We start from the raw sequence: 13,259 nt of genomic DNA, 5'->3' as shown, positions 1-13,259 counted from the left end.
TGTGCCGACCGCGCGAGAGCAGCGCCGCCGCCGGCTCACACGGCCGCACGTATTGATGGGCTGACGCGGGGGTTTAGGAAACACGGACGCGGGGCACTGCCCTCTGCGGAGATCCCTGGCCAGGGGGTCCTGGGAGCGCTCCGGCACTTCTTGGGGGACTTCCTGCAGCGCTGCCAGCTCCTCTCGACCTGCACAGGGCGCTCGTCACGTCTGCGCGGCGGCGGCAGCCCTACGGACGCTGTGTCTGGGTATGGTTTGTCCCACGGAGGGTCCCTGCTAGGCCCTTGGAGCCCAAGGGCCCCGGCCTGTCCCCTGCGGCCAAAGACAAGGCCCACCCTTCGACCATGGGGGAAAGGGCCTTCCCTCAGCAGCGCCGCAAGCTGGACTGGCCCTGGAGGAGCTGACGGCTGCGGCAGCTCGCTGGCACTGGAGAGAGGTGGTGGCAGATGCCTGTCCTATGGATGACAGGACGCGCGGAGGAGACTTGCCAAAGGGTCTCTCTGCTTCCTTCCTTTGCAGAGTTGTCTTGGAGGAAGCCGAGGGCCCTCACGCTTCCTGGAGGCAGAGCTGCACTTGTCAGAGACCCGGCCCCTCTCCCGGGTCTCTCTCGAGGTGCTCCCCATGCGCACCGCGGGCAGCCTGGCTCAGGAATGAAGCTCCGGGTGGGCTGAAGAACATGAACATGAGCTGCCCCATGGTTTCCTGCTCTTTTTATTGCCGCTCAGAGAAGCTCTCTTGTCTCCTGGCTCAGGTGGGAGTTGTGCCTTGCCAGCACCCCGTGAACCTGCACTCGGTAAATACACGTGTACTCGGGGTTGCCCCAGTTGCTCTGCACCTGGAACTTGATATACTGGAAGGGTCTGGGAAGCTGCTTCTGGAAAGGAGACGGGGGGAGCCATCCTCACTCGGCTGCAAAGAGCAGCAGCCCAGCAAGGTGGCTTCCTTGGCCAGCGCTAGCCCTGCTGGGGAACCCGAGGCGGCAGCCCTGGCAGAGGCGGCAGCCATGGTTCCCACGCCAGAGCCACGAGGCGCAGGATGCTTGGCGTCATCCTCCGCCCTCTGTCGCCCAAGGGCTGGCAGGCAAAGCTCCGTTCGTCCCTCCCATGGCGCCCACACGCACTGCCAGTACCTCCAGGCGGAAGGTCTGAACAGCCTCTTTGTCCACGTCAAATAGGAAGAGCCCCAGGAGAGTTTCTGCTGCTGCTTCCTCACCCACGCCCTCCAAGGCAACAGACAGTGGGGGCAGGTCAGGCTCCAGCAGAGCCTAAGGAAAAGCGCCCGCGGCGTCCCAATCGGGGATGCCTGCCTCCTGCCCCGCTCCTCTCGCAGCGGTCTGGAGGAGGTGAGTGTGGCTGTGGGTCAGGCTGTGTTGAGCAAGCGCTCCCAGACCCTTGGGCCAGGAAGCACACAACAAGCCGGAGTGGCACAACGGCACCGTGGGCCCCCACAGACCCCAGGCAGGGACGCGCTGCTCTGCAGCCACCAGCCACCAAGCTGCCAGGAGCAACGAGTCTCCCTTGCAGCTTTTGGCCATGGCCAGATTGCCTCCCCGCCCCCTGCCCCGGAGGTGCAAGGCAGAGAGACTTACAGAGACAGCAAAAGCTTTGGGGGCGCTGCTGACTTGCCCGGAAGGAGAGACTGCCTTGGAGATGTGCTCCACGGTGACAGCCCTTGGCCAGATGTGCTCAGGCAGCCGGATGACCACTTGGCCCTCAGCTCCTTGGAAAGCCCAGCACTGTCCAGGCGAAGTGTGCGGCTGCAAGCAGAAAGCAGACCCCTCCAATGGCAAGGCGCTCCAGGAGCCCACAGGACGGGCGGCTTTGCAAGAAGCACAGGCCTGCCTTTGTCTCTCGCCTGCCATTCTGCCTGGAAAGGTGCACAAGTGGCTGGAAGGGACAGGAGGGGGCACTTTCACACTTGTTTTCAGAATACGCAAGTCTTCCTTACGAAACATCTAGGCTCAACTGCCTCTCCAGAATCCTGCTCTGATTTTGCACGGCGTTCAGAGACAGGGCGGCTCTGCCTAGCGCATGTCACCCCATGAGCCTTTGAAGGCTGTGCGGGAGAGACGAGGCCCAGTCCAGCTGCCACGCTTCCTCCCACTGGACAGATCCCGTCAGGCTCGGGGGCCTGCAGGAGGCTCTGTCCTTGCCTCAGGGGCTTGGCAGGTCCCCCACAGCTTCCCCTCTCTCTGGAAAGCAACCACTGGAGTGGAGGTGGGCAAACGCAGCTGCCAGGAGGACAAAGGTGCTCAGCAAACGGCGACCAAGGGTTGTGGGCAGGTTGCTGCCACTGGGTTCAGCTCCGTTCCCCTCCAGCTGGGAGGGCAGCGCTGTCGGGAAGCACGGGGGATTGTCAGGAAGACAAGGAGCGTGGTAAGGTTGAGCGATACTGCTGTTGTGACGGGAGGCGTTTGGGACTTGCTGCCCCAACTGGAAAGCAAGGAAGGGCCTCAGAAGTCATGCTGTCTCTGCTATTACCTGCAGAATGGTGTCGGGAGGGTTGGCAACCGAGAAGAACCATAGGCCAAGCCAGCGAGCCCCACCGCCTCGCCCACCATAGGTGCTGGATGTTCTCTCTGTGTCGATTGTGGCCCCTGAAAGACACATGGAAAGCAGCTGCTCAGGGCAGGCCAGAGGCCAGGAGAAGCAGCGACTTAGCAGGTATTTCTCAAGGTTGCAAGCGCAGCTGGGCAGACTTTCTGGGGGGGCCATAGAGCAGCCGAGTGCCAGGAGACTTTCGCTGGGCATACCTGTGGTTTTCAGAGCCCAGTCCACCATCTCGAGGTAGTTTGCCGCTGTCTTCTCCAGTGCTGCCCGGGTCAAGTCAAGAAGGGGCTGGGAAAAACATTGGGAAAGAAGGGAGAGGCGGAAATGAGCGTGGAGAATGACACAAACGCCTCAGTGGGCACTCGTGCATGAGTGCTGAGTGCTTGCCCAGAGCAAAGGGGAGACTCGGGGTCAGTCCCCCACGGGCAAGACTTGTTGGAAAAGGTGCCCCATGGCCAGCGCTTTCTGACGAGTCACGCGTGGCTTCGAGGAGAACAGCGGTCTGTAGAGCCAAAGTGCAGACCTGCCTCAGCTCACCCCTGCCCCTGCGAGCCCTGAGAGCCAGGTTTGCGCGGGGCAGCAAGAGGACAGAGCTGGCTCTGAGAAGAGCCAAGAGGAAGCAGCAGGAGGGAGCCTCCAAAGGACAGCAAGGTCTCTCCTCCACTCCCAGCCTCTTTACCCCTCTCTTCTCCTCGGCCATCTTGCTCTCCTCCAAGACTTCTTCCACAGAGTGCAGGAGGGCCTCCTTTGCGGCACCCATCTCTGCCTGCAGGCGAGCCACCTGCTCTTCCAGAAGCTCCCGCTCACGGATTTTCTCCCTCAGCAAGGCCAGCGAGTTGCTGAAGACAAAGGGAAAGCACGTGTTGTCCAAGGGCCACCCAGCCCCTGCAGGCAGGCTCCAAACGCAGGCAGGATTCCTGCAGGGTGCCATGTCCTTGCCCCCCTCCTCGCTCCTCCCTCACCTTCACAAAGGCTCCCCCTTCACCTCCACGTTTAGCAGGTGGGAAAGCCTGGAGCCCTGCATGTTTTGCCCATGGTAAGATGGGGCCCATGGTAAGGAAGCGCTCTTACCCGAGAGTCGTGAGCTCTGCTTCCAGCAGCTCCCCTGCCTTCTCCTGGAACACAAAGGCCCTCCGTGAGAGCAAGCACAAGGAGCGCTGTGGGGGCTTCGCAGAGGAGACTTCCCTGGGAGCAGCAGGCAGCAGCTGCTGCTGCTCTCCATCAGTCTGGAGCAAGGCAGAGGGCTGCAGGCCTTTCTGCAGCCACTGTCTCTGGGAAGAGCAAAGCCACCTGCTGCCCCACTTCTCCTTTCTTCAGCCTGCCAGCCTGCAGAGCTCCCTCAGGGACATCTCTGTGTCAAAGCTCATTCAGCAGCTATGGCAGGGGATGGACAGGCACCAGCGTCCCCACCCCCTCCCACGTCTCTGTGAGGATGAGCCCTGGCACTGTGGAGCAGCTTCCCACCTTTGGCAGGGGAGGCAGGAGCTCAGAGCTAGGGCCTCGGCCGCACTTTGCCTTCCCCCAGCAAGAGGCACGTACCTGCAGCGCTTCCTTCTGCCCCTTGCTCTCGCTGAGCAGCAAGCCCCAGCAGTAAAGCCCAGCTGGAAGTCACCACGTCAAGAGACAGTTGTATTAGGAGGCTTTCCCGTGTTCCCTGTAGGCACATTGTGGCCTCCCACCCGTCGGGGGCAAGCGCTTGGCTGGGACAGCTGGAGCTGGAGCCAGTGCAGAGAGAGGCTGTGGCTCCAACCCCTGGGGCACCCCCCAGGCCCCGGAGCTTGGACAATAGCTACACCCAACGGCCACAGACCTGCAGGCTAATGAAGGCATGTGGTCCTGAGCCAAGACAAAATGCACCCGGCCACGCAAGGTTCTGCACAGACATTCAAAGCCCAAAGCTCTGAAGCAGGGAGGGACCTCTCGCCAAAACGATCCTATGCGCTCCGCTCCCTAACACGGCCTGAGCCCAGGGAAGGCGGGAGGCAGGCCGCAGGCCACCTGTGCAGACCATCTCTGGCCTTCACTCTCACAGAGATGTGAAGCTGGAAGGCGACACGGGATCTACTGCCTCTCCCTCCCGCTGACAGCTGGCATCCAGTAGGCCTGGGCTGCCCCGCAAGGTGTTTGGGCAGCACTACTCACCAGCAAAGATTGGGGCCAGCAGGAAAAGGCCCCTCAGGAACCTGCTGCCATTCTGCCAGGCGATGCTTCGTCTACAAGAGAGGGAACACTGTTGTTATCCGAGCCTACAGCTTGGGCTTTGATCTTGTGGTGATGCATTTAGGGGCTACCTTGCTACCAGGTTCCTCAGCTCAGCAGAGCGGAGAAGCGCAGGGCCCAGGGGTGTTTAGGAAGCTCTGCGCTGGAGCCCACCACCCTGGGGGCACTAAGGCAGTTGAAGACGTCTGGCCTGACACACGGGCAGCAGCCTGGTGCCCCTGGGCTCTCCCAAGGAGAAAGGGCAGGGCCTAGCCCACCACAAGGCTCTGCTGGGCTGCCTGGCTCGCCAGGCTGGAGGGTAGTGCTGCAGACAGCCCCGGTGCTCTGGGGCTGCCTGTCCGTGCCAAGGAAGCTGGGCGGCACACAGGGCTCCTTGCCTTTCCCCTCCCTGCTCTTTGGGCCCTGTTGCACCCACCTGCCCAGCTCGGTTGGCATCTTGCCTAGTCCAGCCCAGTCTCCAGCAAGAGGGGAAAGGTCGCAGTGCTGCAACTACCCAAACGCCTCTTGCCAAAGCGCCCGCTGGCTCCTGCAAGCCTTCCTGTTTGCAGAGCTGCCCATCTGGGCCGGCGGGGCTTTTATGTAGGGCAGCTGTTTATGACGTCACAAGAGCCAACTGCCCTAGAGGCAAGGTGCTGCCCATGATGACCTCAGTAGGGGGGTTTGGGGGTTTCCCAGGAGGGGGTTGTCGTACAGGCTGGGAGAGAGAACCCCTGTGGTTTAGCCCCCACCCCAAGCCTGAACCCTCCCGGCACACCCGCGCAGGAGCACTGGTGAGCCCAGAGAGCCAGCTCACTTGGTCACCCGGGCAAGCTGCTGTGGCGTTACCCACCTCCTCCTCTACTAGGCTCTTGCATGTCGTGTCGCAGCCTTGGAGCTTGTCATTCGGGCCAGTGTGCACACAGCTGGTGGTGCCTCTGCCCAGTGCAGGTCTTGCCAGCTCGTCAGCCCCTTGGCTCTTGGCTCCCAGCTGCTCAGGCCAGCATCTTCTCAGGCGCTCTGTGTCCAGCTGGTGCTTGGGCTCTTCCTTGTCACTTGGGTCCTCCTCAGGGCAGTGGGGTCTCCAGGGAGAGCAGGGCTGCCGTGACTGCCTCGGTCCCCATGCTGCCTTTGCCCTGTCCCCCACTTAAAGATGGTAAATGTTATATACCCTTCAGAAATGAGGGCATACTTTGGAGAAAGCACAGCAACATGACCAGGGAGGGTCTGGGCACTCCAGGGGTGAGTCCAGGTCACAAGGTCAGGCCAGCTTACTCAGGGTTTTATCCAGCCTGGTCTTGAAGGCCTCCAAGGATGGAGATGGCACAACCTCACTGCACCACCTGATCCAATGCTTGAGTGACCTCCTGCTGAAAAAGTTCCTCTCTCCTAGGCCCACTGGCTCTTGCCTTCCCACCATGCACCACTGTGTGGGAGCCTGACTTTGTCTCGTTGACGACCTCCCTGTGGTTACTGGAAGGCTGCTGTTAGGTCCTCCCAAAGCCGTCTCTTCTTCAGGCTGAAAAAAGCACATTTCCCTCAGCCTCTCCTCCACAGGGCCTGGGCCTCAGCCCATGGCCACCTTGGTGGTCCTCAGCTGAACTCCTCACCGTTTGCTAATGCTTTCTTTTATTGGGGGGCGGAGGAGACCCAAATCTGAATGCAGTCTTCTAGCTAGGGTCTAATGAGTGCTGAGTGGAGGGGGACCATCACTCGCCTGGATCTCCTGGCTGCGCTACTGTGTTCAGGCAGCCCAGGATGCTGTTGCCTTTCATCGCTGCCAGGGCACACTGCTGGCTCACGTTCAGTTGGTGTGCATGGAGACGCCAGGTCCTTTGCAGCAGAGCTGCTCCCCAGCCAGCCAGTCCCCAGCCTGCACCGTCTGCAGGGGGTCCTTCCTGCCCAGCTGCAGGACTTTGCCTTTGTCCTGGTGCAACTTCTCTCACTCGGGAGTCACTTTGCAAAGGTTCAGTGCGTTTCTGCCCAAGGAAGGGGAATTATGGAGGATCATTCCCAGGCAGGGGAGGCCAGTGCGGATTGTCCCCCTCCAACAAGGGAGAGCAAAGGAGATGAGATACGGAGCTGCTCCCTGGGCATCTCCCAGGATGCTGCACAGCAGGACTGTCTTGTGATCCCCCGTGGACAAATGCTCAGTCTCTTTCCAGAGGAGCATCTTGGCAGGTACTGCAGATGATGTGCAGCTTCCAGTGGCTCCTGAAAGTCTCTCCGTCAGCTTGAGCCCGGGTTCCATTCCCCCCAGCCCCTGCTCTGCTGCAGAGTGTCTGGGTTGGTTAAAGAAGTAGCAGGGTCACTGTATGACGTGGCCAACAGCTCCAGATCTTGTTCCCAGTGAGAGGTTTTACTGCCAGGCTTCCCTGAGTGCAACACTTCCATCAGATGTCAGCATGTGCTACTGGTTGTCCAGCTCTCAGGAGCAAGAAGAGTGGGTATGGAAATGAAGGAATTTGAGGAAATGAAGGTTGTGGGATCCAAAGCGTATATGTGTGAAAGGAGAAAAGCTTCAGCATGTCGATGTTTTATGTCCCTTGCAAATAAATCCACTCCCGTCAGCTCGGCCACATTGAAGATCCTGGCTCGGATGATGGAGGAAGATGAGATCCGTCAGTGGACTGACCATCCCAGATGTTCACAATCTGCCATAGGCTGGCGGGATCCAGGAGCAGTGACTGTACATGGAGACGTTGTGAAAAGAATTTGTTGAGGTTAACACATCACTTCTCTGGAACACGGGCAGTGTCAGGGTGCAGTACTCTCCGACCAGGTTCCTTTAGCTATTCCACGCGTACGGGGGAGGGCAATGTTTAAGATCAAAGTTTATTCTGAGGGACTTGGATGTTACATGGGATTTTTGGTTTAGCAGAATGATTCAGCAATATACTGGAATCACAACTCCAGTGTCTACACTTCACAAACTCTAGCAATTGCAATACACAGTTCAGTCACGATACCAATGTGATTGCCATTACCGGTCTCAAATGTGCTCACCGTCATGATGCTGGGCATCCCCAGTCGCCAGGAAGGAATCACGTGGGTTGATGCCAGCTCAAGCCCGTTGCTCTCTCCAGAATTCCTTAGTTAGCTGTTGAGTTTTTATGCTCTGTGTTGGGCTGAGCCACATACACACTTCCCCCATGCTGGTCTGGCTAATCTCGGGGAGACCTTCCCATTGCTTTGAACAACTGGAGAAACATTCACACCAGGCCCAACTAACGGATATGGCTGCTTATCTACCACAAAGGTCACCCTCTGGCCCCCTTTGTGTTGAGATAAAGTCAGTCCTCTGTGCAACAGCAAGGATTAACGAGCCGCATCCTACACTGTTGCTGAGCTTCCTGGGGCACCTGGCCCTCTGAGCCTTCTCCCATTGTAGGGGTTGTTGGTCAGTCACACCCCTTCCCACTGAAAGCAACCCTTTTCCTGCACCCCCACACACTCCCCTACCACTTCTGCCTCCCCTCCCTGCACTCATGCAGCCTTCCCAAAACCACCTCCCTCCTGCCTGCCACAGCCACTCAGGCAGCAAGCTGCCGTGGGCTTGGCAGCTCCTCCGTGTGGGAGAGACACCCAGCAGTGCCCACTCCTCAAACACCTCCTGTATCCCACCAGCACCATCCCCTTTCTCTGCCTTCCAAATCCAGGCCCCCCAAATCAACCACAGCCCCTCCAACACCAACAGGCGGCCTCCAACAGGAGGTGGCCCAGCTGGGACTTCAGCCAGCCCCTCCAGGCCCTTGTCCGGCTCTCCGCCTCCTCCTTAGCAGAGGAGGAAGGCCAGGGATAAAAGGCTGGCACCTGCCCTGGCTGGTGGCAAAGGCCAGAGAGGCATGCCTGCCTCTGCCTTGGCCAGCACCTGGGCCTTTGAGAGCCTGTGATCCATGCACCCTGGGGACATCATCAGCATAGTCCCTGTTCCTGTCATCTGGGGAGTGAGAAGAGATTCAGGGGAAGGAGTTCTGGAAGGTTGTAAAAGGGCAGGGACGTGCGTCGAGACCTTGGTGTGATGTACGTGCCATTAATGCAGCCTGCTGGAATGTAGGCGGGATGGCCTTTGCCTAAAGGCAGAGGTGGGATTCAGTTGTTTGGGCAGAGGTAGGGAACCTGAGGTGCCCTGGGGCACTTGCCCAGCAACCAGTCCAAAAGCATAAGGCTTTCCTGTAGGTCCCATGCGCTATCTGCTAGAAACATGTGATTCTGCTAAAAATCCCTCGCATCTGACAGGGCCCTGCCAGCCCATTTTTACATCATTAAATCAAGTGTCTGCACTGACTTCCATCAACTCTTTACAGCGTAGGGATCTGCTTGCTCCTCAGCTTCATGATGAGTGGGGCTGCAGCAGCATTAGGCATCTGGTGTCATTCCCGATGGCCAAGGAAACTGCCTACCTGAGCCCCCGACATGGCTCTCTCAGATACTCCATCCGAGCCAGCAGACACTGGCACGTGCCTTGGACCTCCTCTGCCTCTTCAGCTGTTACCAGGTGTTGGTGTGCGACCAACTGACTGCCACCCTCCATCTCTCTTGGTTCCAGTGGGAGCGTAGGCAAGGAGCTCGCATGCAGACACCTCTGTTGTGCCCACTTCAGCTTGGGCAAGGGGCATCCCACCTCCGGTGTTTTGGGGGAATTGGTGGGAGAGAGCTGAATCCCATCACATCCCAGGGGCTTCTAAAGTGCCCTGCAATGCCCAGATGGACTCATGTGAAGCCAAACCTGAACCATGGGTAAACGAGCTCTCCTCTGGCCCTTTTTCTAGGTGTCCTGCCTAGTTAAGGGAGGGGAATGGGGTCTTCCAGGGTGGGACGTTTCCATCTCTCATAGATGACTGTCTTCTGATGAAACAAGTGGCAATGCTGAAATCAGTGTCTCTGCGTGGTTTAGAGAGGGACAAGAGGTCATTATTTTTGCCTACCTCAGTGAACATTTCCCAGGAGGAGAAGAGAGCCCAGGGGAGAGAGAACATCAGGCCTTCAGCTGGGCCTCTGCTCCTGAGCGGGGCCAGGCTGCGGGGACCGAGGGAGCTGCTGGCAACCGGGCAGCACGGCCCCGAGACAGCTGTGGGCAGGAGCAGTTCCTCTGCCAAGAGCAGCGGGGCTCCGGGCACTGCCTGCTGCTGCTGACATTGGGTGAGAGGAGAGGGAGAAGTGAGAGTCAGTGTGGAGCGGGAGGACGGCTGAGTGCTCGTAGTGGGAGAAATCTTCACAGCCCTTGACACAGTCAGTCTCTGGCTGCCGGGCAACACTCCTGAGGTTCCTGGAGGGATCTTGTAAACCCATCCCATCCCATGACTAATAGATGCAGTGGCCTCCGGCAGGACAGGCTCATTCTCCTGTCCAGAGGGTGCTGCCATTGGTTAGGGGTGCTCACAGCTCTAGCTCATGCACAGGACATGTCTGAAGCGTCTTCTCAGAGGAAAGTCAAAAAAAAAAAAAGTCTATCTGAAAGGGAGGGAGCTTTCCTTCTAGGAAAAAACTTGTTTGTGCTAATGAGACTAGAAAAAAATAGATGCTAACTGGGAAGGAGATAAAAGGAAAGAGTGTTTTGGTTTGGCAAGGAATTTGGACTCCCAAACCTTCCCTCTCAGAGATCAATAGGTCTGTGAGAAACCTCAGCAAACCCCTTCAACCCCACCTCAGCCTACAGACAGCCCCGGCAGCACCTTGATGGCCTCAAGAGCGTTTTTCTACCCTGCTCCTTAGCACCTTTCCCCAGTGGTTTTCTGTGGGGCAGAAGAGAGCACACACAGGGTGGGATGGGGTCGTTGAGCACTGGCAGGGAAAAGCCATTAGGAGAGAGAGAGCGAGCTCTCAGCAGAGGCAGCTCCAGGCATCAGAGATGGGCAGGGAATGCGAGAGAACTGCTAACAGAAACATCACAGGAGGATGGGTTTGAGTACATCTTAATCAGTCCCTGCAAGGCAGACAGCTTGCTCCGAGCCAGCCCGCCATGTCTCCTCTCCCACCCAGCAGAGCCTCGGCCCTCACAGCCGTGGAGTCCAGGGCATGAGCCACCTGCTCTGCAGCAAGACCTGCAGCAGAGGAGAGGGGCAGCTCTCCTGCCATGAGCCTGTTTTGTGCTGCCCGGCAAAGGCAAAGGTTGACTTTATCCCTATGGGAGGCTGAGGGAGCTGCTGTAGGAAGAGTCTGGCCACTCAGGCAAGGGCAGTTCTTAACGCCCTCGACTCAGCACTGCTGTGCTCACACCTGGAATAGTGTGTGCCAGGGTGGGCTGCCCAGGGCTGGAGGAATGGGGAGGAAGCGGAGAGGGTGCAGAGGAGGTGTGCAGAGATGGTGTTTCTAGCCTGAAGCCCAAGGCCTGTATGGAGAGGCTGAGGGATGTGGCCTTCTTCAGCCTGGTGAAGTGTTACAGCTAAGGAGAAAAGAGGAGTAGGCAGTGACTGCTGGAAGGGTGGTTTCAGAGATGATGGCGCCTCTTTTGGTAGAGGGAAAGAGCATGAGAAGAGGAAACAGCCACAAAGTGCAGCTTGAAAGGCACAGACTGGACTTTGGGGAAAAGAAATGCACATTTCCTACCAGCAATCAGGGCCTCCAACTTTCTGCTCTCGTCAGCCCCCTGGGGAGGCTTTGTCGGTAATGGTCCTCAGTGGGACCCATTAACACTCCAAGACACTTTGGTGTTTTCTTCTGGCTGGAGCTTCTTGAGAGCTTTGTTCAGTCTCCTCTCAGCATCTGAGCTTCATGGGCTCAGCACCAAATACCCCCAAGGGGTCATTCAAACGCAAAAAGCCCTCAGGAGCCATGGCTCTTGCCATCATTTCCTTCACTTCTTCCAGTCTTGTGGGGCTAAGTGGAAAGCTTGCAGGAGTGTATTGCAATTAGGAAGATTTCTGTGAGCACCTGAACAAGAAAGATGCCCGCTTTTTAAGCTTTCTTTATTCTTTGGTTTTCAGGATAAGGGATACCCACATTCTCCAATTCCTACTGACCTACAGTGTCTCCTAATGAGGTCTGGACATGTAGGAAAAGCAGTGTTTTTGGTAGGAGACATGCATGGGACCACATTCCTCCTCACCTCCCCAGCCCGGCCAGTTCTCCCATCAGCCGCTGGGGCCCTATGCCACTCTTGTTAACATCTAACCTTCTTCCGCTCGCCTCTGCAGCTGAGCGTTACCGCTCCTGTGCCCCAACTCCCACCTGCTTCCCTTAGAGCACTAGCTGCAAATAGACACAGGAGGATTTGTCTCAAGTGCAGGCAAAACCAAAGTAAATGGGAGACAGTTTAATAAAAGATAAAATACTCTCCTCAACTGTATGGCAAGTCCAAGCTGCTGCCAGCGATGTCCACTTTCCCAAGAAACAACCTTCCGTGAAATGTTTTCGACAGATAGGTGGGAAAGGCTGGATAGAAACACAGCAAAGGAGCTGGCTAAAGAGACAAGGAGGCTCCAGAAAGATGAGGCAAGCTTGAGACTGCCAGAAGCTCCGAGCAGCAGCTGGACAGTTGAGAGGTGGCTGAATGGATAAAGAGCAAGGAGGAAAACTGGGCAACTAGGGCAAGTGCAGACGTGCCGACAGTCTGAGGCAAAGTCAGCTTCAGAAAGGATCAGTTTAATCAGGACATGTGGAAATATGTGAAACATGAGTGGGGTTAAAACCACAGCATAACAGCCAGAGCAGTGGTAATGTGATTTAGTGGGCAGATCAACGTTTCTTCTCCTGAGTTTCATACCTTTCCTCAAAATGTCCATTGTTTCATCATGGGAAAACACTGACATTTGCATTCAAGTGAGTCAATCCTTTTGAACGATGAAAGGGTGCTCATATGTTTTGTAACGCTGAAAACCGTTCTTCACCTTTGCAGGCAGAGCTCCGGGGTCGAACCACAAGCAGCCAGTGGCACTTGGAGAGGCACCGATGTATCTCAGGTACCTGCCTGGGGCCAGCAGCTCTCCCAGAGGACCTGCGGGAGACGGGAGCCCCTGGGAGCTGCTGAGGGAGGCCGGGCAGAGGGGACCAGGGCACCTGCAAAGGCACCACATGTCCACCACCCTGTGACTGCTTCCCGCCCCACTTCTGAAAATTACTTTTCTTTTCAGATAACCACATAATGCATAATCTCCCCAGAAGACTAGCATGCTAAAACAGAACATATCAGGAAAGACAGTAAGAACCTAAAACAAGTGAAGGCTGGAAAGTGTAACAAAACATTCCTTTGCTTTAAATCTTCTTCTTGATTTCTTTCTTGTTTCATTTTTAATGTCGTTTTCTAAACATTTCTGTCTTATTCAGGCCCACACCATCCAAAAACATATTTTGGTGTCTCACACAGAGCCCGGTGCTCAGAACACCACCCCCTGCCCACGGCTGTCTGTGCCGCCCCTCACTCTTTGCACAGAGCACGTCACGCTCCGAGCCGTCGGGCTCTCTCGACTGAGGAGCAAAGCCAGGTGAGCAGCTTCAAGGAGATGCTCTCTTCTGGGATGACCAAATCTGCACAAATCTCAACATACCTGTGTCTCCGTGACGTTTTCAAGGAGT

General features: G+C 57.1%; 1 protein-coding gene across 1 annotated transcript; it reads right to left on the bottom strand.

Moving 5' to 3' along the window:
* Positions 1–721: 721 nt before the first annotated feature.
* On the bottom strand, positions 722–5,204 carry LOC138065194 (SUN domain-containing protein 5-like). The gene is made up of 9 exons (XM_068929406.1): positions 5,185–5,204; positions 4,692–4,762; positions 4,089–4,150; positions 3,621–3,664; positions 3,229–3,388; positions 2,753–2,837; positions 2,481–2,596; positions 1,130–1,264; positions 722–874 (listed from the first exon to the last, which is right to left on the bottom strand). The coding sequence occupies exons 1-9, from the start codon at positions 5,202–5,204 to the stop codon at positions 722–724; spliced, it is 846 nt and encodes a 281-aa protein (XP_068785507.1).
* Between the last annotated feature and the right edge of the window lie 8,055 nt (positions 5,205–13,259).

The sequence above is a fragment of the Struthio camelus genome, unplaced genomic scaffold (genome assembly GCF_040807025.1).
Source record: "Struthio camelus isolate bStrCam1 unplaced genomic scaffold, bStrCam1.hap1 HAP1_SCAFFOLD_48, whole genome shotgun sequence".
Taxonomy (NCBI): Eukaryota; Metazoa; Chordata; class Aves; order Struthioniformes; family Struthionidae; genus Struthio; species Struthio camelus.
The sequence above is the reverse complement of the archived record's forward strand: the minus strand, read 5'-3'. Positions and strand labels throughout refer to the sequence as shown.

Bases quoted from the DNA above. Each gene is read 5' to 3' on its own strand.
- LOC138065194 (XM_068929406.1), bottom strand. From the start codon at position 5,204: ATGCCAACCGAGCTGGGCAG. The intron at 1,265-2,480 runs GTAATAGCAGAG...GCTTTTCCTTAG, and splicing joins CTCCCGACACCATTCTGCAG to GCTCTGCTGGAGCCTGACCT. The intron at 875-1,129 runs GTACTGGCAGTG...TCTCCTTTCCAG, and splicing joins TTCAGACCTTCCGCCTGGAG to AAGCAGCTTCCCAGACCCTT.